Here is a 23,309-nt window from a genome sequence, read left to right as displayed (position 1 = left end):
CATATGCATTATGAATATTTTACAAACTACCTGTTAAGCTACACATTTAAAATACCATATTATTAAAAATACTGGCCAAATCGATTATGGGTTTATCTCTACTACTAACTAACTAACATCGAATAAGATAACCCAGGATACAATACATTTAACAATTTAAGATGCAAAAGCCCAATAGACTGACAACAAAATTGTATACCCGAATTTACTCCTGGAAAAAAAAAAAAAAAAAAATAGATACTGACAGCCAATTCAACACAAAATTTATTAAATGTCTACAGAACAAGACTGAATAACTAGCTCATAAAAACAGTGATTTCACTCTTTTTTGGGCAATGATTGTTCTCTTGAGGCACGGTCCTATAAAATATTAAACAAACAGCCAAAACTTTGCGAGTTTGGGAAAGTAGGAGTGACTCCTGCAGTCCATCCACACACATGCAGCATTAACTAATGCTTTTGTCACTCGCAAAATTTGCAGTGCATACGTGGCACAAACTCATGTTTAGTTCCACAGTGCAAGATGTAGTAGATTTACAAAAAGTGTCCAGCTTTGTTATTTTTTGAGCAGTTGAACTCAGAGGAGTTTTTACTCACATAAAAACACTCGAGCCTGAGTGACAGCAGAGGTCAGGGAGAGCTGTGACATCACTCACAGTTTTAGGGGCCCGACTGACGTCATGGCCTTTCCCTCCCGCTTTTTATCAGTTTATTTATCTCAAGGAGAGGATGAGAGAAAGATAGAGAGGCAGAGAGGAGAAGAGAGAGGTGTTTGTGATGAGAGAGGCTCGTCTTTATAAACACATCTTCATTGCCTTTCTGGCTCAGTCCAAACACAGCCAGAGCACCACACCCAAGCACTCCATCGCCATTGAAACCAGCTGACCTCTGACCTCCATCTTCACCTGTGCCAGCTCCTCGACCAAGCCTGAACTTCCTGTTTATGAGCATTTAACAGAAATGCCACAGAGAAGCAGGTAGGTGAGGAGTCAATGGCTTTTAAATGGCTTACAAAATAGCTTAAAAATATTCAGTAGTTACTGAATGTTAAAATACTTTCTTCTATCCTATCTTAATGTGGCAAGACAAATATAAGTAAGCAATTCAAAGGGTGATATCCCAAAACGTGTAAATACTTTGGCGCTATAAAAACACTGCTCTGTTTGTCTGAACATCCAAAACAAACCAACAACAGCAACACTGGCTTAACCAATGGCGTGAGTTTGGGGGAGGTACCATCTGATTAGTCAACCAATAGCAGAAACCGGTTTGAAAACGCATGCCTTATCCAAATGCCCACACTTGCAGTCTTGGACACTTGAGAGCGCGTGCACACAACAGGAAGTAAGTGCGCAAGACTGTCCCAGGTCTTAAAAGCACCAAAGCGCAGTGCCCTAAACACACTCTAAATCCACACATCTTGAATACCGCTCCAGAGTGCTATTCAAAGCTTAGCGTATCCCATCATGCATCATGATCTGGAAATAAATTGTGAGACTTTTTGCAGAGATCTCACAAAAGGTCACGGAAACCTTTCCAATGTAAGTTAAAAAATTAGATATTACAAATAATTTGGTAGTAACACACAGTGTGCAAAGATAAATATATTTATTTTTGTACAACATCTGCTTTTTAATTATTTAATTAGAAGCACCACAAATTAAATTGTGCCATTTGTTATAGAGACTACGGAACAGACATTTAGAAGTTTATTTTAAAATGAAAAGTATTGAAACTAAAAATAAATCTCTGTAAAAACTTGTATTTTTACAACACTTCAAGTGTGTCTCATCAGGTAATGAAAAGACACACACTTCTGGTCTTCATGCTCACTTGAACATTTGGGCCCAAATACAGGAAATACGTCAAGTTGTGAAGTGGTCATGTGCAAAGACCGCAATTGTGGGTATTTGGACAGGGCATAAGTCACTATTTTCCCATTTCACCAATCCCATTCCATTTGATTTATTTTAATTATTTTACATATTTTGGGATTTAATAGAGTAAGAAGCTGATTCTTATGTAAATGATTGAACTACATTTAAGCACTGATCAGCAAACTTGTGGTAGAAGTAAGCAGTATGTGTCGATGGTCGTGTGTGATTTAGCTGGTAAGAATGGATGATGTAAACACATGGAAGTTCCCAGATCTGTGTTTATGGCTGAGACAGAGTCTGTTCTCTCACACTCAGATCCTACGTCTGCTCTCTTTTTACGGCTTAGTGCTGAAACACCAGACACTCCAGTGTGCATAAATCTACTGCCTTTAAATCACTTGTAGAAAATAAACCAGTGCATAGAGCAGGTGTGTGTATCTTTCTCTCTGACTGTGGTTGTCTCTCTTTCTTTTTTATATCACTTTATCTTCCTCAGTCCTGCGCTCTCTTCCTGCTCTCTTTTCTGCTTTGCCAGATGTGATAAAGATGCAGAGATCTGAGAAGTCTCGCTCTCTATGAGTTTACGGCACAACTGCTCACAAAGCTGGGAAGTTTTTCCATAAATTGCTTCTTTATTTACAAGCTATCAGGAAACATCACATGTTGGCTGATTTATATTGCACAAAGTCAAGGAAAGAGGAAAAAGTAGTAGGAAATGATCAAACTGTTAAAAACAAATGAAAAAAAATAATGTTAGATTAAGGTGAACGGCACTTTTTCAAGTGACGTAGGAATGTATAATTTGTAATTACTGTATATAGAAAATGCATGCATAATAAATTATATTAGTATAATGTAAAAAGTGTATATTCTAATTATTGCATCCAAAAAATAATTTCACATCCAGAAAAATAACAACATACACATTCATTGCAACCTCTATGCCACAGTTTGAGAAGCTATAAAATAATAAAATAATGTCACATAAAATAATTTAACATTGAAAGAATTCGATCGGTTTGGGGAAAAACACGGCCTAGAAATAAAATAAAATAAAAAATTAAGTCCCCAAAGTAACGGCGCATTAAGTGTCTGATTAGTAACATTACCTTTACGTTATCGTATGTTTACGTATATCACCACTCACTTTATCTAAATATGTGAAACCGCACTACGCCCATTCCTGTTCTGGTGGCCTGAGGAAGACCTGATTACTGGAAGTGGTTTTATGCACATTACTTCATTTATTTACCTGAAAGCCCTTGAGATAAAGCTGTAAAAACAAGGCCAAAAGCATTTTCATCTGTAAAGAAGAGAATCTCTGAGATGGCTGCTGCCCAACGCATATCATTACCCAGAATGCATTACTGTAGCACAGCAATCCCAGTGTTTGGTTCCTGTGATTTCTGCCCAATGTAAACATGGAGTGGAGGGTCATGCTCCACCCCTCCTTGTTTACAAATCGCCCTCATTACCTCAGCAACACATCCAACAGTACAAACAATGTTTAATATGACATGGCGTTTCAGCATCTCTGTCTTCAAACTAGACAAAGAGGCGTCCAGATGCATTTGATTTTACTTTTACAAGGGTTCTAAAGGGTTCCAGAACTCACATCCTCCTGCAAGCTTACGCTGTCCAATGCCCCTCATCTAACCCCAGACACTCTCCAACGAAACCGACCCTTTCTTAACCTGCGCGACCTTTAATGTCCTCTGTACTAGTGCAATATGCAAATGGTGCGTCATGCTGGTATTAAGCCATGGAGCTGTGTTTATGCTGTTTGGCAGAGTAGATAACAGCGATAGCACTTCCTTTTTCTGACCTCCAGAGCGGTAAACAAGAATGATGGCTCTGGAATCGACTGGAGTAAAAGCAATGGTTATTTTTTTCCCCATCCAAAAGATGAGCGGATAGGAGAACAGAAGATCCGAGAGGATCTTGGTGGTCGGGGCCGGGCAGGGCTCCTAGAGGAGCAAGGGAGTGATGGAGAATGTGTTTACTCTGCCTGTTCTGTCTGTTTATGTATCTTCTATCTTAATGAACAACGTATTATTTCTCTCAGGAAGAGAATTTCAGTGATGCTAAGGTCTATTTTATAGTCTATAAACACACTTAAGTCTCTGAAGTTGCAGTGCGGCAGGGGGCGCGGCAGACGTCGCTTGTGGTCTGACACTGCACTAACCTGCTTTAAATCTCAAGCTTTATAGTAAACAGCTCTGGACATCTCTACAGGGCTTTCCACACACAATTTATTTTATTTACTTCAGTATATTTCTGCCAGAGAGGCCCTTGAGATTTCACAAAGCCTATCTGGTAACCAAGGAGGAACCAAACAACAGCACTGAATCACTCTAAAGCTATTGTGCTGTTTTGCTTGGAAAACATCCAGTTTGGACAGAGAGTCAAGGGTCTTGGAGTGCAACAGAGTTCAGGCGAGCCCAAATTAGTAAAATCAGAATGACTCGGTAAACACTTTGGAATGAAAAATTAGGGAAGGATGAAAGTAAAATTGCCTTTCGTGTTTAATCGACATTTAAAGGAATAGTTCACTTAAAAATGGAAATATGCTTAAAATGTACTCACCCTCAGGCTATCCAAGATGTAGATGAGTTTGTTTCTGAATCAGAACACATTTGGAGAAATTTAGCATCACATCACTTGCTCACCAATGAATCCTCAGCAGTGAATGGGTGCCGTCAGAATGAGCTGGTAAAAACATTAATCCACAATTAATCCGCACTCCAGTCCATCAATTAACATCTTGTGAAGCAATAAACTGTGTGTTTGTAATAAACAAATCCATCATTAAGATGTTTTTAACTGTTGCTTCTGGACGAAATATGAGCACATAGTCCATAATAATGCTTTCTCAAAAAGTCCACCCCCCTATTGTTCTCCCACATCTAAATCCACAGACACATTTGTTTAGAACTGTTTTCAATTGTAAACAGCTTGTTCTGTGCATATTTCTTTCTTGATTCAGACGAGACAATTTTTCACTGCAGAAAATAATATTATGGATAGTTCACTCATATTTTTAGCTGGAAACAGTGGTTTGAAGTTAAAAATGTCTTAATGGTGGATTTGTTTCTTATAAACACACAGCTTTTCACAAGATGTTAAATGATGGACTTTTACTGCACTGGACATTAACTGCAGAGGATCCATTGGTGAGCAAGTGATTAAATGCTAAATTTCTCTAATCATTATTGATTCTGTTATCTCCTGTTTATCACTGTGAGTCTGCTTTGAAATAATCTGTATTGTTTAAAGCACTATAAAAATGAAGGTAACTTGCCTTTCGTGCAGGGACTTTACTGTTAGTATCATATTATGTAAATTAGATTTATCTGAGGCTGGTTCAGCGCATAATCTAGGTGTCACAAGTTTATTCACTGAAAGTGCCGAAGGTCCATTCAGACAGCTGAAAACCCTCAATTATATCCTTTTCTCCTAGTCATGCAAGAGTGGCTACTTCAATTTTGCTGTCACCTTTCCAGAAACCACAAAACCACTAACAATGCTTTCTGTCCAGATGTGTCCACTTCGGACGAAAAATGCTGACCCCCTTAAACCTGGACCTGAGACAGGACAAAATAAACACAGCCGTGGAAAGCTGTGAATAATATCTTGGAAAAAAAGTGTCGGACACAATGCCGTACTGGACGATACCGTCGGACTCATGGACAGATGGCCAATGTACAATTTTTACTAAGTATGGGGGAGATTGTAACAGCAATTGTTTAAGTGTTAAGTAATTACTTTGGAGTTCAACATATTCAGAGGTATTCACTTATGCTGGAGTGCAAACTTTTCTTACAAAATGTGTTTCTCCTTGTCAATCACTTGATTGGTTCAACTTGGTTTAACAACTTCGGGTACAAAAGAAGTGTAAAATATTTAATATACCCAAATAGCATTTACTTCAGTTGACGCATGAAATCATACTACACTTCAAACTGATAGTCAGCTTCGTCTAGTGAACTCTCGACGTCTGCAAATGTGTTTACAACAAAACCATATTTCATAGTATGTTACCCATATTCATATATTAAATGCAGCAGCCCTATTGTTTTCTAGAGTAATTATATAATAAAAATAAAAATCCAAGTGAGATGGAATTCATGTACCAAGATTGTGACAGAAAATAAGCACAGTGAGTTAAAATGAAAAAAAAAACAAAAGAAAACTTTAATACCCTCTGGCCCTCTTTGTTTAGGAGTCACACTTGCTTCCTTCGCGGTCAAAAGTGACCGAAACCTTGGAAAGTAACTTTTGTTTTTTTTTTCAGGAAAATCAATGTAATATGTTTTTGTTCAATAATATTTTTTGATTATTATTTATGATTTTGAGGGAATTTTATGATACTATGCAATATTTATACAATTTTAATGAGCTATTTTCTCCAATAGAATTAATATATATTTTTTAATTCTTTATTTATTTACTATTTTTTAATAAATGCAATATTTCACATTAAAATAGAGTGAAGGCATTTAAAATCAATTTTTTTGAACTGAGAATTTTTTGATTGGGCCATCTGGAGGCATTAAAAAAAGAAAAACTTTTGTAATGTTGCGTAACCTCTTGTATTAGCACCCTATATAAATATATATAGAGGCTTTTGGATTCCTGTTGTTTTTTTAGACAACATTTATTCTTTTTTTTTTAGGATTTGCTATTAGATATTTATCTAGACATTCTAAAAGACTACTTTTTGTCAAGGTTTATATATATATTTATATATTTTGATTAGATAAGTATCAGGTTTTACATTTACGTTTTAAAATCTTGTTAGAAGGGGAACACATAGAAATCATTTTTGTTACTCAGTATTTCATAATTAACAACAAAACAAAATAAGGAATAGATAGTGATAATTCAAAACACTTTATACAAACATTTTGTAACTAATTGATATTTTATTCAATGTAATTCAATAAATGTTAACATATTTTCAAAATTTGCTCTGTTGCAGTCTTACCAGTTCATTTCTGTGTATATATGTATGTGTGTGTGTGTGTGTGGCTGTCTATTTTGCACTCCTAATATTCTAGATAGTCACCCCTTGATTGCTGCACACTTTTTTCTGACCAGATTTGTAGTTTTTAACACCAAAAGATTTGGTGTTCACATTTTTTCGTATTTCCCATTCATTTCCTATTTCGGTCATTGTTGACCACGAAGAAGTCAAGTGTGACTATTTTTTTTTTTTACCCTTTAACATATCCGAATCATGTCCGTGATTTTTGTGTGTGTTCATATTGCTAATGTGACAAAAGTCACCAAGTGTCATCTCATTCCGATGAAACTAAGATTTTTAAAATTTCTAAATTCTTCAGTCAAAAATGACCGAAGAGGGCCAGAAGGTTAAGACTCACCTGTGTCTTTGTAATGCTGTTTATCTCCTAGTAGGTGAAATGGAAAGAGGGCCTTTAGGATGAAGGCTGACTTTGATACGGCTTGATTAAAAAAAAAAAAGAAAAGTAAATTGTGTGTCTGGACAAAATGTGCTGACAAAACATAAAACATTATTTTAAAAAGTCTTATAGAAATGACCTATATGTTTTGTTATTTTTTTTAAGGATTCATATTTATTTTCTGTTTATTTAAGTCTACCTTCTAATTCAATAAATTTGAATTTACATGAAATATAGTTTTTCCGCCAGGAATGTTGCCATTTTAACTAATGGCAGGTAAAGTTGTGGGACATATTTGGCCCATGAGAGGGATATTTTAACATTCTGATTATTACATTCAATATCATTATCCAATTTTAAAATATGCAAAGTATATTATTATTATTGGCACAGATGAAGGTTTCTTGTACCAAAAGCTGGCACTAGTAGGCAGTCAGTTGTGAAGGAAAATGTGTGTTCTACATTAAAACTTGTGTCGCGTATTTCCTCCCATCCGTGTGGAGGCGCTGTAGTGTGTTTGAACGGACAGTTTCTCATCTCGCGCAGGAACTGAGGCATCCTTGACAACAATCGCCGGTTGTCTGCTGTTTATGTGTTGACGCTTTTGTTTACTTTTGATGTTTCTCCGACCGTAACTTTTATTCATATATATTTTAAAACATTTAAACACGCGTTTTAAGATCGTCTAACCACGTTTTATAATAATAAGATTCTCTCGGACGCACCGTTTGACTCCCCATATCAGTCAAGTAAGGGAAAGTTTATTAGCTCAGTGTGTTTGCTAGTCATTTAGTTATTAACTAAACCTTTCTGTGTTGTTTAAACTAATTTATGGTCGCTTTTGCATGCATATTGACATTTATCTCTAACGGTGCAGCTGTTATTTAGTGTTTGAGCTGAAATAGCTAGCATGCACTTTTAATGTTATTGTCTCCTGCTGATGCCCGTGTTGCTTTAATTTGTGATGAAATTAAATATTTTACAATGAAACGTAAATCAATTTCTTAGGAGTTGCTGCGTTGTTGTTTTGTAATTTGATCTGTTCAAAATTTGTGGACACAGCTTGTTTGCTAAAATAGAGTATGTAAAATAATGGCTGCTTTGGTATTTTTCAAGTAGGCACCTCAGCAGCTAAACTTAAGAGCTTTTTCACTTTAGTACATATTAGTCATTTTAACAGATGCTTTTATTCAATGTGACTTCGAGGATCATTCCCCATTGAAACGCTGGGGTTAAGTGCCTTTGTTTGAAGCACAATGGTCATAGTTAATGAATCACCACCTATTGTGGGTATTAAACCTAGATAACATTTGGTTACCAGTCATTTAAGACAGGTACAACTTAGCTTTAGCTAACATCAAAATGTAATGTAACACCACCCCAGTACCTGGAGAAAAATTCTTACATTTATGTGTTTTGCAGGTTTTGTTTTGTAACGTGACATGCATCTGTAAAAGGATTGTCAAGCTTAAAACATCTACAGCGGCTCCATGGAACCCAGTAATGATGTGGCGCTTGATATCATCATTACCAATGTCGTATCTGTCTTCAGAACCAGGTGCCATCTAAACCTGCGTACCATCGGCCTAGAGGGGACTAATGTCATCTACAAGCCTGAAGTGGGAGTAAGTCTAGACAATTAGACCTTTGGAGATGAGTTGTTACACTGAAGCACCTATATGCTGGATTTATATATGTTAGCATCATGGAAAGATTAGTTTTATTACAGTTTTATTATGGCCTTAAACACTTAAAAAATGAACTCATTTCGTCATCACTAATCATCACTCAAATGATGTATAAATGTTATTGTCTCAAAACCTACTTGCCAAAATTTAAGTCATGTCTAAATGCAATTTAAAACCCTGTTTAAATCTTTTCCAAAAATGTAAAATGCATAAAGTTATCAACTTTCAAACAGATGTTTGTTTGATCATTTTTATTAAAATAGGTAACAGAGTTGAATGGTTAAGCCTGATGAATGTGGCTAACATATGTGACCCTGGACCACAAAACCGGTCATAAGGGTCAGTTTATTGAAACTGAGATTCATACATCATCTGAAAGCTGTATAAATAAGCTTTTCATTGATGTATGTTTTTTTTTTTTAAAATTTTATGATAGGACAATATTTGGCCGAGATACGATTATTTGAAAATCTGGAATCTGAGGGTGCAAAAAAATTTAAATATTGAGAAAATCGCCTTTAAAGTTATCCAAATAAAGTCCTTAGCAATGCATATTACTAATCAAAAATTAAGTTTTGATTTGTTTATGGTAGGAAATACACAAAATATCTTCATGAAACAAGATCTTTTCTTAATATCCAAAGAAAAATCGATAATTTTGACCCATACAATGTATTGTTGGCTATTGCTACAAATATACCCGTGCTACTTATGACTAGTTTTGTAGTCCAGGGTCACATATTTGAGAAACAAAATGAGAAGATTTGCAGGAGAAAGGGTCCAGTTGATGTTATTTATTTATTGAAGACTTGCAACTTTTCCTGCTATGTCAGTTGTGTTACATAATCATTTAACATGTCTAGTGTTTTTATTACAAAACATGCATTTTGTCCCTTACAGCTTAAAAATAATGTAATGGGACACCAACATGTACACAATTCATGGAAAGTGCCATCATGTTTTCACCTTTTGCTCAAAATCATCAGTTTCAGCAGTATTAATCAGTATATGGCCAATCATTAACGCATGTTGTTGCTTATGTTTTGTGGATGTTTTTCCAGAAAGTCCTGATGAAGCTGCGGAAACCACGGATCACTGCCTCTATATGGTCATCAGGGAAAATTATTTGCACTGGAGCAACAAGGTCTTACTAAAATCTGCTTTTCAATTCTCAGAATACTAATAAGCCAAGAGTTGTTTGTGCTACTGAAATTATCAATGTCTTCTAAAATCCTATCTTTTTTCTGTCTGGTGAATTTCATGCATGTTTATTTTTGTTTAGTGAGGAAGAAGCCAAACTAGGTGCTCGACGGTTGGCCCGCTGCCTGCAGAAGATTGGATTCAAGGTGTCTAAATTGATTAATAGCTATTGTAAACAGCTTTGTAGAACTTCTGAATGGTGTATTAGTGTTATAATCTCATCTGCAGGTGAGATTCTCGGACTTTAAGGTTGTCAATGTGTTGGCGGTGTGCTCCTTGCCTTTTCAAATCCGTCTCATTGAGTTCACTAAGAATAACCGACCTATTGCCAGGTAAGACGTTATATTTGCTCTCATGGTGTTCTCAAACTCCACAGAAATTTCATTATACCTAATGCATTTTAATAGTATGTGCATTTGTGTTGTGGATGGCTAGTATTAATGAAAGCAATTAAGAGACAATGGAGTGGCTTTGTAAACATACAATTTGTGCTCGTGCTCGTTTACATTTGGTATCAACATCCGTTTTGGGCCAATATGACAACTGGTCAGTGGTAAATACAGGTTTAAACAGTTAGTGATTGATGTAGTGGTGAAATCAGAGACCTTCCCTTCAATGAAATCCAGCCACAAGTGGTCACAGGAGGCACATTTGAGATGCATGTTAATACCAGCTGTGAACAGTAATGTGCCTCGCCTGACCACTTGTGATCGGATTGCCAGAGACGGATGTTAACACCGGCTCCAAAGGAACCTTAAGGGTCTATAAAAGGGGAACAGTGTTCTCTAGTGGTGAAACGGTGAATTGAGCAATCTCAAAACATGCCAAGGAACATGTTCTCCTACAGCCGTACTGCAGGTCTCAACACTATATTTGTGTCCGTGTGTATCTTTAGCTATGAACCCGAGATCCATCCTGCTGCGTCATACAGAATTAAAAACCTCAGGAGTACAGTGCAGGTGTTTTCCACAGGCAATATCACTGTTACAGGTAAATCACTCACACAGCATTCGCTCAGTATCATTTTCACTACCATTATCTGGGATGTACTGCAAACATCTGGACAGTTGAAGAACCTTTGAATACAATGCCAGTCTGTAATATTTAATGAATTCATATTAAAACTACCAATAAACATGACTTCAGTGTCAAGTTACGTAAAATTTTTAAATGACCAAGACTTCAGTGCTTGCCTCTATAGAGCTCATACAGATTACTGCGTTAATAAGAATTATTCCCAGATTATTTAGCCACATTACATTAAAGGCAGCCCACAGGACTCCAGCTGTGTAAATCATGAAGGTCTGGATATGAGCAAATATAATATAGTAAGCTACAATGAGGCTCTGGAGTCTTTTTATTTGTTTAAGATTTAAATGTTTTTATTCATCCGAGATATTAATTAATAATTGCCTTAATGTTATTATATGTGCAGAAAAAATTAAATAATATTGTAGCATATTTTACTTAATATAATAATAGATCAAACATTTCAGCTTAACCTTTCTAGGTCTAATTTCAAAACAAATCTTAATTTTTTTTTTTTTTTTTACTTTATTTTTACTTTTTTACTTATTTTTATTTTTGCATGGTTTGAGTTGGATCAATTGTATTTTATATTAAAGTGTAAACCTATTTAAGAATCCTTTCATGATTTCTGCATGAAAACATTTTCACAAATATAACCATGAATAATTAATGCAACCCACTGTTTAGTACCTGTTTTCTTGTAAAATGAAAAGCTGAACTAATGTTAGATCTTATCTTATCAATGACCGTCTTTCCCTCTCTCTAGGACCAAATGTGCAGAGCGTGGCATCCGCTGTGGAGCAGATTTATCCTCTGCTGTTTGAGTGTCAGAAAACACTGTCATAAGCCACACACACACACACACACACGTAGGCACCGGTTTGAAATTAAAAGCACCTTATCATTGAATGTTTTAAGGCTTGTAACTGTTGTACTGTATGTGTCTCCAAGGCAGCTTTTGCCATTTCACGTCCAAGCGGGTCTGGGTCGTGTGTTTTCAGAGTCATGCCTTTGAACCTTGACTTTGGTGTTCGGACCCCATGTTGATTAATGACAACCTCTTAACGCTCAGAAGAGGACCATTAGTGCATTGACATTGTGTTGCTGACATTGTGTAGTTTATAAACACTTGAATTAACTGTATTATATAATGCATGGACACCAAAGTAAAACCTTGTCAAGCAGTGACATTTAAGGATCGCGTTTTACTGAAACTTCTTGGAAATTTTAGCTAATTTGATTCTAGTAACATCTTTGGAGCTCTTTTATTGATACTATATAAGCCGGAAGCAAGAAGTTAAAGGGCAAACACTTCACATTTAAACAGCAGGTGATGTATATATCTGGTGTATACTGTGGACAAGAACACTCTGGGTTGTGAAGGAGTTGTTGGTTCATATGTTTATGTAGTATGTGAAAACTTTTGTATTTTATAATAAACAAAATAAAATAATCCCTATATTAAATCATCGCGTCTGTGTCTGTGCAAGAGGAATACTCATATTTAGGGCCAAAGGTCATTCACAAAGTACTGCATGTCCACTGCCTCACTTAATAGTTTTGTAACTATTTTATGTTTAATTTGATTATTCTTTCATATTTAATGCTTTTATCATGTTTAAATTCAGTCTTTGATTTTACCGTTTAAATTTCATCCGCACAAACAAGTTTAGGCCATCCATATTCTAACTCTATGCATATTAATCACAATGGGCTGTTTGAAAAGCGGTTATAAGCAAAGTGAAGGAAAAAAAAAAGTTATTTACGTAGTACTCATTTTTCCATGTGTGTTTTTTGTTTTTGTTTTGTTTTTTTGACGCTCTTCTGTGGCGTGACAGATCGTGTAGACGCCTCAGCGGAAATTAAAATATTTGGTGCGAGTAAATCAATCATCTTTTCATCTGTACTAAATATACTGCGGGAAAAAACATGGATAAACTTTAGAAGGTCATAAAAGATAAAATACAACTTACTGAAACGTATCATGCCTCATGTATTCGCTCAATGAGTGTTTGAGCCACCGTCGATAAAACAGCTTGTGAACAACATTTCACGTGACATTACATTTACCTCAGGGAAGTCATTTAATTTACATAATTCGCTGGCTAACGGAGGGAAAAATCTATAGAAAAGCATATAGCTGCAATCTTAACTTTATTTTTGTTTTATAATCACCAAATGTGTTTTTAATTAATTCTGTCAAAAATTTCAATGCAAAAAAAAAAAAAAAAAACACAACGTGTTTTTAAGACAAAACGAGCAAGAGACAAAATCACATATTTTTTATTCATAAAATTTAATTTTGTAATATTACATATTACATTGCCGATTTGCAATTGTGTAACCTGATTACATGAAGGCATCTCCTGCCAGAGAGACACCTTCACATGTTGTCTATATAGTAGTGCTCAGCACACAAACACTGACATGTGGCTGGGCCATAGAACTTGGCTTTGACTTGTCATGGCATGTTTATGGTCATGATTGCACAATTTCCAAAGTGTTTCATAACAGTAAGCGGTACATTTTCCATTTAAATCTCATCATCTCTCAATCAGTACCAAAACTACTTAAAATGCATTTTTAAAAAAGAATACAAATAAATCAGATTGGCATAGGCCTATAAACTCTTCTCAACTGACCCATCATGCCATGGGAAGGTTTATTAAGCTACATTATAGCCATGACAACATCAATCAGTTTATATCTCTTCAATACTTTGAAAAGTGCAGTCACAGGTTTGTCTGTCCTGTAAATTGTCAGACGGCACCAAGAACAATCAGTTGTTTGCAATACCCTTGTGCTCTTCCACTCTTCATCTAGGTAAAAAGTCAAACATTTGCGAGGGCTTTTTCCTCCTGTGAGGGTTGTGCTGTAGCCTCGTGTTTTCTTCTATCACACAGCAGTCTGCTGCTCAGGTGATTCCTGCAGAACAAGACCCGTGTCTGATCATTACGATGATGCACTTTAAAACAAATATCCCGGAGGCAAGTGCCAAGTATATGTAAAATGTGGGTGTATGAATGTTTTTAACCCTCACACCACTATTATAAAGTAAGTTTTAGCCGAATGGGGTGTGTAACTGTTGTAGAATAGGTTGCTGAAAAAACAGTTTATCATCCCAAGTCTCTATGCTATTCTATATTCTGTAGGCATAAGTCTCTCCCTCATTGTAAATCTGTAGGACTTTTTTAACCATATATATTAAAAATGTAATAAATTAAAATTAACATTAAAACATTCGCAAATAAATAAAATCATTTAATAAATATAATAACTTATTTTAATTAATAAAATCATCTTCCATGCCAAATAATACATTTAATAAGCATTGATGCCTTAACAAACACTATTAATTTAGGGTGACCAGATGCCCTCTTTTTACTGGACATGTCCAGGCTGGGATTTCAAAATCACACAAAATATGTAGGTTTTGACCTTGTTTTCCAATTAACATGCTTTTTACAGTTCTCATACATTATATACTTGTTTTTTGCATTGTTTGATCCATTCTCTGTTTGGTTGATAATGTACAATGCCTAACTACTTTTTAGTCACCCACTTCAGCAAGTTTGAGGATAACAAAGCCAAAACTCAGACATTTTAGGCAATTTAGAAATCTTTCAGGACATGAAAAAGAGGATGTATGGCCATCCTAACTAACTGACTTAATATGAGAACAACACAAGTCAATGGGTCAGTGTGTGTGTGTGTGCGCTTACTTCATGGCAAGCTCCTTAGATATCTGTTCCAGTGATCTGCCTTTTGTCTCTGGCACAAATACAATCACAAACACCACCAACACGAAGCTCATAGCAGCGTAGGAGAAGATCACGGTGGGCAGGCCGATCCTCTCTACAACCACAACACATTTCAGTAAATGACTTCTGAAAAACACTCCTTTCTGCTTTCTGCTGTCCGTTTATTGTTCTGTGCAAAACTTTGTAAGTTTGTTTTTCTTTGTGTTTGCATTCCATCTCTGCAGGAACATCCCCACAGGTGGCAAATGAATGTTTGGCAGACTGCCTCTAAACACAATCCTAACTCCATCCACACTTGGCGATCATTTTCTGAGAACAAAACATTGCTTATATTGTGTTTTGGATACTGATATTGCTATTTACCTGTTTCAGTGTTATGTTATTTGCTTGTTTTTAGGTTAATGCAATATATGCTTGAGTATAAAAATGCTTGAATGCTATGGAAAGTACTTGAAATACTTCCTTTGTTTACTTCAAGATAGGATGAATAAGCAGTTGTGAAAGTTAGGTTCCTGAGTTTGATGCTTTGTAATCAACCAGAGGATAACAAGAGGGTACAAAGAGGTGAAGACAGCGAGCAGCTAATCATCTGATATGTAATGTAAATACATATGATAATATATATGAAAAATAAAAACATTGTATTAAGCCTATCTTTCTTTTTTCTACCATTATGTCATGTTAATTTGTAGTGACCTTTTCACAACAAATATTATTCCAGAGAAGATTTATAGTTAACACAGACAGGCTTAATTTTTTACTTTTTAAATTTTCCACAGACCCCATTGTGGACCCTCTGGTAACCCTCTTGCAAGCCCCTTGAGGTACCTGGACCTGTTTGAAAACCTTTGATTTAAATCATTTTGGCTAGCTATAGAGCAACGCTTGTAGGCTATGGGAACAACATGCTGGGTTAAATTCCAACATTAATAATCATTCCACTGTTTTTCCAGAATAGTAATTGAATCAAAACAACTCATCCTTTTTACCTTGTTAGTTAATGATCTATGGCAAAATTAACTGCGCTCTTACATAACTCCTGAAGGGACATTATGGTGTCTGGCTTTGTCAGACTCTTTTTAGAAATTTAATGACATTCGTGTCTGTAGCACAAACAGTAAGAGAGATTTTGTACTTAGGCTTAGGAGTTTACCACTAACCTTAAGTTTGAGAAAAAGTAACAGTGATGCTCACTTATTATAATATTTTCCTCCTAAAAGTGTCAGATCAAGGACCCAGAGTACAAAAGTGTCAAATCAGCAGTTGCTTACCCCATGAGAAAACACAAATTAACTACTTATCTAAATAGAGACAGCCTCAATGTTCTTGGTTTTATTAGATGACCTTCAGAACCCAGATACTGATAAATACACTGACTGCATCCTGCAATACAACTGGGTCACCATGATCTACTGATCTCATAGCTGTAAATAACCCTTCACTCTGTGTTTGTGTGTGTGTTACCTGTCAGAGTAAGGAAGGTCATCGATATGAGCAAATTTGTGGCCCAGTTAAAGGCAGAGATGACGGACACAGCCTTTCCACGGATGCCAGTCGGGAAGATCGCACTCAAAACCACATGAACCACTGCAGATTGATGATTACACAAAGACAGAAATAAATTTAGTTAAAAAAAACAGCTTATAAAGCTTTTCACAGAAATGCAACGTTACAAGAATAGTTCACCTTAAAAAAAAACAGTTTAATCAACCTCATGTTGTTGCAAATCTGAATGACTTTCTTTCTTCTATAAAACACAAAATTATTATTATTTTAAGATTATCCTGGCTACTCTTTTCATTATTTCATTATTATTTCAACAATTTCATGATAAATTCATTCTTTTGAGCCTGATAGTTTCAATGAATCGTTTGAATGATTTGTACATAAAAAGTCCCTATTTATTGCAACTGCATGGCAAAGTTCTAAAATAACTACATTATTTAAAACCTTTCTTTTATGATCCAAAGAAGAAACTGGTGATTAACTGATGACAGAATTTTATTTCGGATGGACCACTGCTTTAAAGGAACAGCTCATCCTAAAATGACAATTTGCTCACCCTCAGGCCATTCAATATTAGTTTGTTTCTTCATCGGAGAGAGCAATATTATGAATAGAGGACTCATATTTTAGCCAGAAGCAACAGTATGAAGTTAAAAATGTTTTAATGGTGGATTTATTTATTACAAACATGCAGCATTCTGCTTTACAAGATGTTAAGTGATGGACTGGAGTCGTGTGGATTTACTTATGGATTATTGTGAGGTTTTTATAAGCTGTTTGGACTCTCATTCTGACGGCACCCATTCACTGAAGAAGACGCAGTGGTGAGCAAGTAATGTAATGCTAAATTTCTCCAGATCTGTTCCGATGAAGAAACAAACTCGTCAACATCTGGCCTGAGAGTGAGTACATTTTCAACTGATTTTCATTTTTGGGTAAACTATTCCTTTAACAGGACGTTTTTGTTTTATGTGACAGTATGAACAGTGACTGAATCTTACTTGGTCCCAAGCTGATGGAAAATCCAGCTACGTATACCAGCAAGCTGACCAGAGAGATCCATTTCAGAGAAGGTGACTCTTCATTAACATGAAGAGATTGAAGTGCAATTTTGGAACTGTCTTTTTCAGAACCCTCAGCCAGTTCCATTAATGCTGTCCTATAATCAGGAGTGTAGTTTAAAATCCAGTGGTCCTTAGTGTCATTAATGCTGGTGAGGAAAGCATTTGTTTTGTGCTTGTTTTGAAGTTCATGGTAAGAAGACTGGTACAAACCCAGTGGAGTGTTTGTCTGGAAATCAGTCTCTTCTCCCGTCCCAAAAACTGTGAGGTTTGCTTTATTAACGGGGCCTCTGCATAGGCTAGAAACATGTGTACGGCTTTGCATAGTAACAGCCCCCAGTGTTGCTGCTGACAATGTCATAACAACGGCGCCAACACATAGTAAGGCTTTAGGCCCCACTTTATCCACTAGAAAGACTGCAGGAATGGTCCCGCCCACTTTAACCACACCAAACCTGTGGATGCAAGAGTCGCTGCCTCATTCCCATGGAAGCCCACGCTGCTGAGAACAGTCGATGCATATGCTAAAATGTTGGGCTGTCCCGTAGCCTGCTGCAAGAAAACCAGTGCAGCACCAACAAGCAGTCTCTGAAGCATATTGTCACGAGAACGGAAGAGGTCCAGGAAGCCGTGCAGGCGCTCCGCCCCCAATGCCATGCGTATCGCCCGAAGTTCATCCTCCACCGCTTCTACTCCTTTGATTCCTGCACGAAGACGGAGGAGAGTTGCGTGAGCCTCTTTCTCACGCTGCTGGGCCAGCAAAAAGCGCGGACTTTGTGGCAAAAGTGGCATGATGCCAGCTTGCAGCAAAGCAGGGAGCAGCACACCACCAAATGTAAACCTCCATCCATCCGGGACCCCTGCGAATGCCCAGCTCAGTCCAAAACCCAACAGCATCCCTAAAACTACCATCAACTCATAAACACACACGCACCTCCCGCGCCAGGTGGCTGGTGCCACTTCTGCAGCGTAAAGACACGACGCTGTGCCTGACAGCGCAACTGCCATGCCGACAAGCATCCGCCCGACTACTAGCGCCCAAAATGACACCACACACACGCTCAGAAGTGTACCCAACACACACAGCAGCGCCGTGAGGATGATGGAGAACCGCCGTCCGTAGCGGTCCAGGATGGTGCCACCACCCAGGGAGAGGAGGAAGGCTCCAAACAGAAGAGAGCCAACGACTTGCTCCTGCTGCGGGCAGGAGAGAGTCAAAACATCCCTGAGTTGAAGCAATGCTCCTGATATCAGACTCATCTCATAGCCCATCATCAACCCACTCAGGCAGGCCACAGACACAGAACACAACACCAGCGCTGCACCATTGCCTACAGAGATAGAGAGAGAGAGAGAGAGAGAGAGAGGAGAGTACAATATAAGACATTTTATATTGAAAATAATATTATAAAATACAATATTATATAATTACATGATAATACATGTATAATACATGCCATGCAAGCACCATAACAAAGTATGTAAATACATTAATAAGATTCTCAAACTACTACAGTACAGTATAACTAAAATAGCTAATGAATATGGAATGTTAGTCAAATCAGTCATCACAGAATCGCTTGGTTCATTGTGTTCACAGCAATTATTGCACACACAATCTCACATGGCTTTGTTTTTCAAGGTCTGTTTCATACTGTAAAAACAAATCTGTAAAATAGCGCACATAGGGCACATATTTTGAATTTTGCACTGCACTGCATTGTGTTTTATGATTAACAGCTATGTCCTCCGAAAATTACCAGTACATTTTCCTTTTTTTCTTTCAGCGTACAAACAATTTCACATTAAGCACTGGCAAGCGTTTGAATTGCTTTATTGCAGACCTTATAATCATCCCAGATAAATGATAAAACAGTCGGCACACAAATCACCTTTATCTCCAATATACCTGACTATATATGACTGCTTAATTACAGCATCACAGCTGTCACAAGAAATTTACAATATTAATAAAAGGGTTCCATTAAGTTATGATTTGTATTACATAACTGTTACACAACTAAAGCAGCATGTTTTAGATTACCTTTATCATTTCTAACCAAGTTGTGAAAAACACACCACACCACACACACAATAGATTTAATTTTTGAGTTATAATAATCAGAAAAATTGTCAGTCATAGTCATTACTAGATCATTTGAATATTTGCATTGAAATTTTACAACAGAAAGAGCTTCTAATTTTAATTTATTACCACACAAATGATTACTTATGAAAATAAAAGGAAAATCTATACTTTACTTCAAAGATTTTCTATCAAGTGACAAATCTGTTTTAGTCAAGTTTGACTGGACACAGATTTTGACATCAAAAAATAAAAATATGGGAAGGTTTTTCTGTTGCCTGTGTGATGGAGTACCTACCTGATTTTGCAGATGGGCTTTTCTCTTGATATTTTTGTGTGTCCTGATTCTGTAGACATGTTTTGCTCTGAGTATCAGAAGTTATTCTTATGGACTCTTCAGATGTGTCCATGTTCTTCAAGGGTTGTGGTACAACTAGAGTAGGTGGACATTAAACAACAATTACTTAAGAAGAGGTTCTTAATACCCGATCAGTTGATCATGCATTTCACCAGCAATAATATTAGCAATGAAAAGAACACAGATATGACAGAACACATTTGTAAGGAAACTTCAGAGCTCTCCTAGATCTCGACCACAACACTGAAGGTATTCACTGAGATTAAACCAATAGAAAAACTTTTCAAAGCATAGTCTGCTTCTTAATAAGAAGATCATCATTCAAGCATAACTCTAATAAGCACTCAAGTAACCACTGAACACTGGTTCTCCAGTTCATGGAAGCTCATACTTACTAACAAAGCCACAATGGGAACACCACAACATGCATAAACAACTTTATTTGCTGCTGTTAACACACAAGTATAACATTATGTCCCAATTAGGAATGCACAGCCATTGACCATCTTGGATTTCTCAGTGCCATTACTGTAGGCGCGGATCAACTAGTAGAACCGTTTTTAACTATTAAGAGCATTCAAACAGATCGTCCGCGTTTTGATGCCAACATTACCTTTTTAATGTCAATAACGGGGAATGCTGTCTATGAAATCATCGCAGCTCTTCGACTCTCTCCTCCCGGTGGCAGTAACTTATCTGTCCTTGTGTCGACACACACACGTTCCTTGTTTTGGAAGGCACTGTGACTTAAACTCCGCCTACACTGACCAATGCAAAACAACGAGACTGAAAGTGTCAAGTAAGCAGAAGGGGTTGAAGAACTAAGCGGAACTAAGCAGCTCTTACTGAACTGTGTTCATAAATTAATATGTATTATTACACTAGGAAATTCAGCGTCTTTCGTGTTTGGACTGAAGGAAATAGGAAATAATGCAGTGGTAAAAACTTTCTGTTTAGTGAAGAAGACTCCAGAATATGAACGTATAGAATGTTGTCAGCTGTTGCGGTGTATGATTCATTCAGGAGTCGATAGTTCGGTTCTTTTGATTTGAATCGTGGAGTCAGTTCTTTTCGATGAATCATTGAACCGGTTCGGACTGAACGAGTCAAATCGGGTCGACCGATTAAAAACTTGATTCCTTGAACACTGAGGGAGTTAAGAACATGGTGAACTGAGGGAACTGGCACCCAGCAAACACAGAACACAGTTCTCCTAACGTTTTGGGAAAATTCTTTGTAGTTTTTTTTCTCTGCAAAAGAAAAGAAAGAATGTTCTGGAAACCAGAAATTGTTAGCTGAGATTGTCTTTTTCAAGTCAAATACTGTCATGGCGGAGCAACAGTTTTAAGAAAATATTGTCAAATAGTTATGCTTACAAAACCTACCTGAATATTAACACATCACGGTTTAATTTCAGAGACATCTGAATGTAACTATATCGCCCGCTTGAGTAACGTTAGTGATTTATTCCTGGTCTAACGCACAGCTATGTTTCGGCAGAAGAAATGTAAATAAAACGTTCTGTAAGTGGTGTGTTTGTGACTTGTATATTGCACAGCCGAATCAACACGCATACAAACAATTGTCATGGTTGGACCACTTTATTGAGTTCTTTGAAACGAACTGTTCAAAAGATTCGTGGAAACGAGTCGGACTGATCGGACTGGTGCATGACTCGCTGAGTTATGCAAGTGATTTTCCTTACTTCAAATACCACACCCACAAATGTCGACAACACCGGGACAAAGCATGTATTTGAATAAGAAAACTGACTGCATCTTAATTTGTTCAGGTGACACAAATAGCTGGTACACAAACACTTCCGTTGCAGCTTCATATAGCTGTTCTTGAGGGTAGAGTTCACAACCCACCGCGAGAATTTACAATGAGCATTAAAGCCAGACTTTTCTTTTCCATTCATACATAGTCGAGAAGTTTTGCTTCTCATCTTATATTTTTTCTTGCTTTTTCATGTTACCCATTTTGTACTGCAATGGGCGAGTGATATCAGACTTATATAGCCTAATGGAATATAAAAACTTTGATAACAGATTCGCATTCATGATCATTTGGGTGCAAAATCCATTCAAGTGTATAATGTACACTACTACACATTAAAATAGAGACCTACCATGAGATGTAGCTATCTTCAGTAGGGTGAATTAGGGTACCTACATTTAGACCAGGAGTAGGCAAGGGGGTCCTGGAGTGCTGCTGTCCTGTAGAGTTTAGCTCCAACCCTAATCAAACACACCTGAACAAACTAATCGAGGTCTTCAGAATGACTAGGGCTACAGGCAGGAGAGGGTTTTTTTTTCAGGGTTGGAGCTAAACTCTGCAGGACATCAGCACTCCAGGACCGACATTGCCTACCCCTGATCAGTGGTCTCAAACTCAATTCCTGGAGGGCCACAGCTCTGCAGAGTTTAGCTCCAACCAGCTCCAAATCACACCTGCTTGGAAGTTTCTAGTGATCCTGAAGAACTTGATTAGCTGGATCAGATGTGTTGGAGCAAAACTGTGCAGAGCTGTGGTCCTCCAGGAATTGAGTTTGAGACCAATGGTTTTAGACAGTCATCAAATGGACAAATTTACTTAAGTTCACCACATAATTTAATTGCATAAGTAATTAATAGATTGTAACAATATATAAACATATGTACTATAATATAACTTTTAACCTGATTGAAAGTTAACTTATGGTTGTGATAATGTAGCAGAAATGCAATATGGCGGTCTGCTGTGTCACAGATGCAGTCTTTGGTTTGAGTCATCAGACACTGTGTAAACTGCTGCGGTGTGTAATACTTGAGTAGCTGAAGCTGTGGCCTTTCCGTTGCCTACATATATAGACATAACCATAGACAGACAGACGTACTGTACTGTCTCTAAAATAATCATTGTAAAAAAAAAAAAAAAAAAGAAGACCACCGTGTTTGTTATTTCCAGAATATCTGCTATTGCAGTGGTTCCCAAACCTGTCTTGGAGGACCCCTAGCCCTGCACATTTTGTATGTCTCCCTTATCTAACACACCTGACTCAATTCATCAGCTCGTTAGTAGAGACTGCAAGACATGAATTGGGTGTGTCTGATAAGGGAGACATAAAAAATGTGCAGGGCTAGGGGTCCTCCAGGACAGGTTTGGGAAGCACTGTTCTATTGTAATATAGTGCCATCTACTGGCCAGATAATTGTAATTACATTGTAATTACATTACAATTAAAAGTTCTACGGCAAAGACTGTACGTGGCTCAGTTTGACAAGGTTTTTTCTTCAAAATCTTCATAAACCACCACAACTATTTTCGGCAAACAAAAG

General features: G+C 37.0%; 2 protein-coding genes across 3 annotated transcripts; one reads left to right on the top strand and one right to left on the bottom strand.

Moving 5' to 3' along the window:
• Window positions 1-7,784: 7,784 nt before the first annotated feature.
• tbpl1 (TBP-like 1) lies at window positions 7,785-16,430 on the top strand. 2 transcript variants are annotated; one of them, XM_058763909.1, is made up of 7 exons: window positions 7,790-8,049; window positions 8,723-8,925; window positions 10,050-10,132; window positions 10,271-10,334; window positions 10,417-10,520; window positions 11,084-11,178; window positions 11,984-12,296. In XM_058763909.1, exons 2-7 carry the CDS (start codon window positions 8,791-8,793, stop codon window positions 12,061-12,063), a joined length of 561 nt encoding a protein of 186 aa, XP_058619892.1. In that variant the 5' UTR covers window positions 7,790-8,049; window positions 8,723-8,790; the 3' UTR covers window positions 12,064-12,296. The 2 variants fall into 2 exon arrangements, with proteins under 2 accessions (XP_058619893.1, XP_058619892.1); XM_058763910.1 differs by lacking the exons at window positions 11,084-11,178; window positions 11,984-12,296 and adding an exon at window positions 15,203-16,430 and having other exon boundaries at window positions 7,785-8,049.
• On the bottom strand, window positions 13,485-21,038 carry slc2a12 (solute carrier family 2 member 12). The gene is given in 7 exon segments (XM_058763907.1): window positions 13,485-14,142; window positions 14,940-15,072; window positions 16,443-16,565; window positions 17,486-17,998; window positions 18,001-18,876; window positions 19,930-20,064; window positions 20,603-21,038. Coding segments are annotated over 6 exon segments (1,851 nt in total). The 5' UTR covers window positions 20,042-20,064; window positions 20,603-21,038; the 3' UTR covers window positions 13,485-14,048.
• Between the last annotated feature and the right edge of the window lie 2,271 nt (window positions 21,039-23,309).

This window comes from Onychostoma macrolepis, chromosome 23, assembly GCF_012432095.1.
Source record: "Onychostoma macrolepis isolate SWU-2019 chromosome 23, ASM1243209v1, whole genome shotgun sequence".
NCBI lineage: Eukaryota > Metazoa > Chordata > Actinopteri > Cypriniformes > Cyprinidae > Onychostoma > Onychostoma macrolepis.
This window is presented reverse-complemented; position numbering and strand designations above follow the sequence as displayed.

Excerpts from the sequence above, each read along its gene's own strand:
- tbpl1 (XM_058763909.1), top strand. The coding sequence starts at position 8,791 with ATGGAACCCAGTAATGATGTGGCGCTTGATATCATCATTACCAATGTC. Across the intron at positions 10,335-10,416 it reads TGCAGAAGATTGGATTCAAG|GTGAGATTCTCGGACTTTAA; the intron begins GTGTCTAAATTG and ends TCTCATCTGCAG. Across the intron at positions 10,521-11,083 it reads AATAACCGACCTATTGCCAG|CTATGAACCCGAGATCCATC; the intron begins GTAAGACGTTAT and ends GTGTATCTTTAG.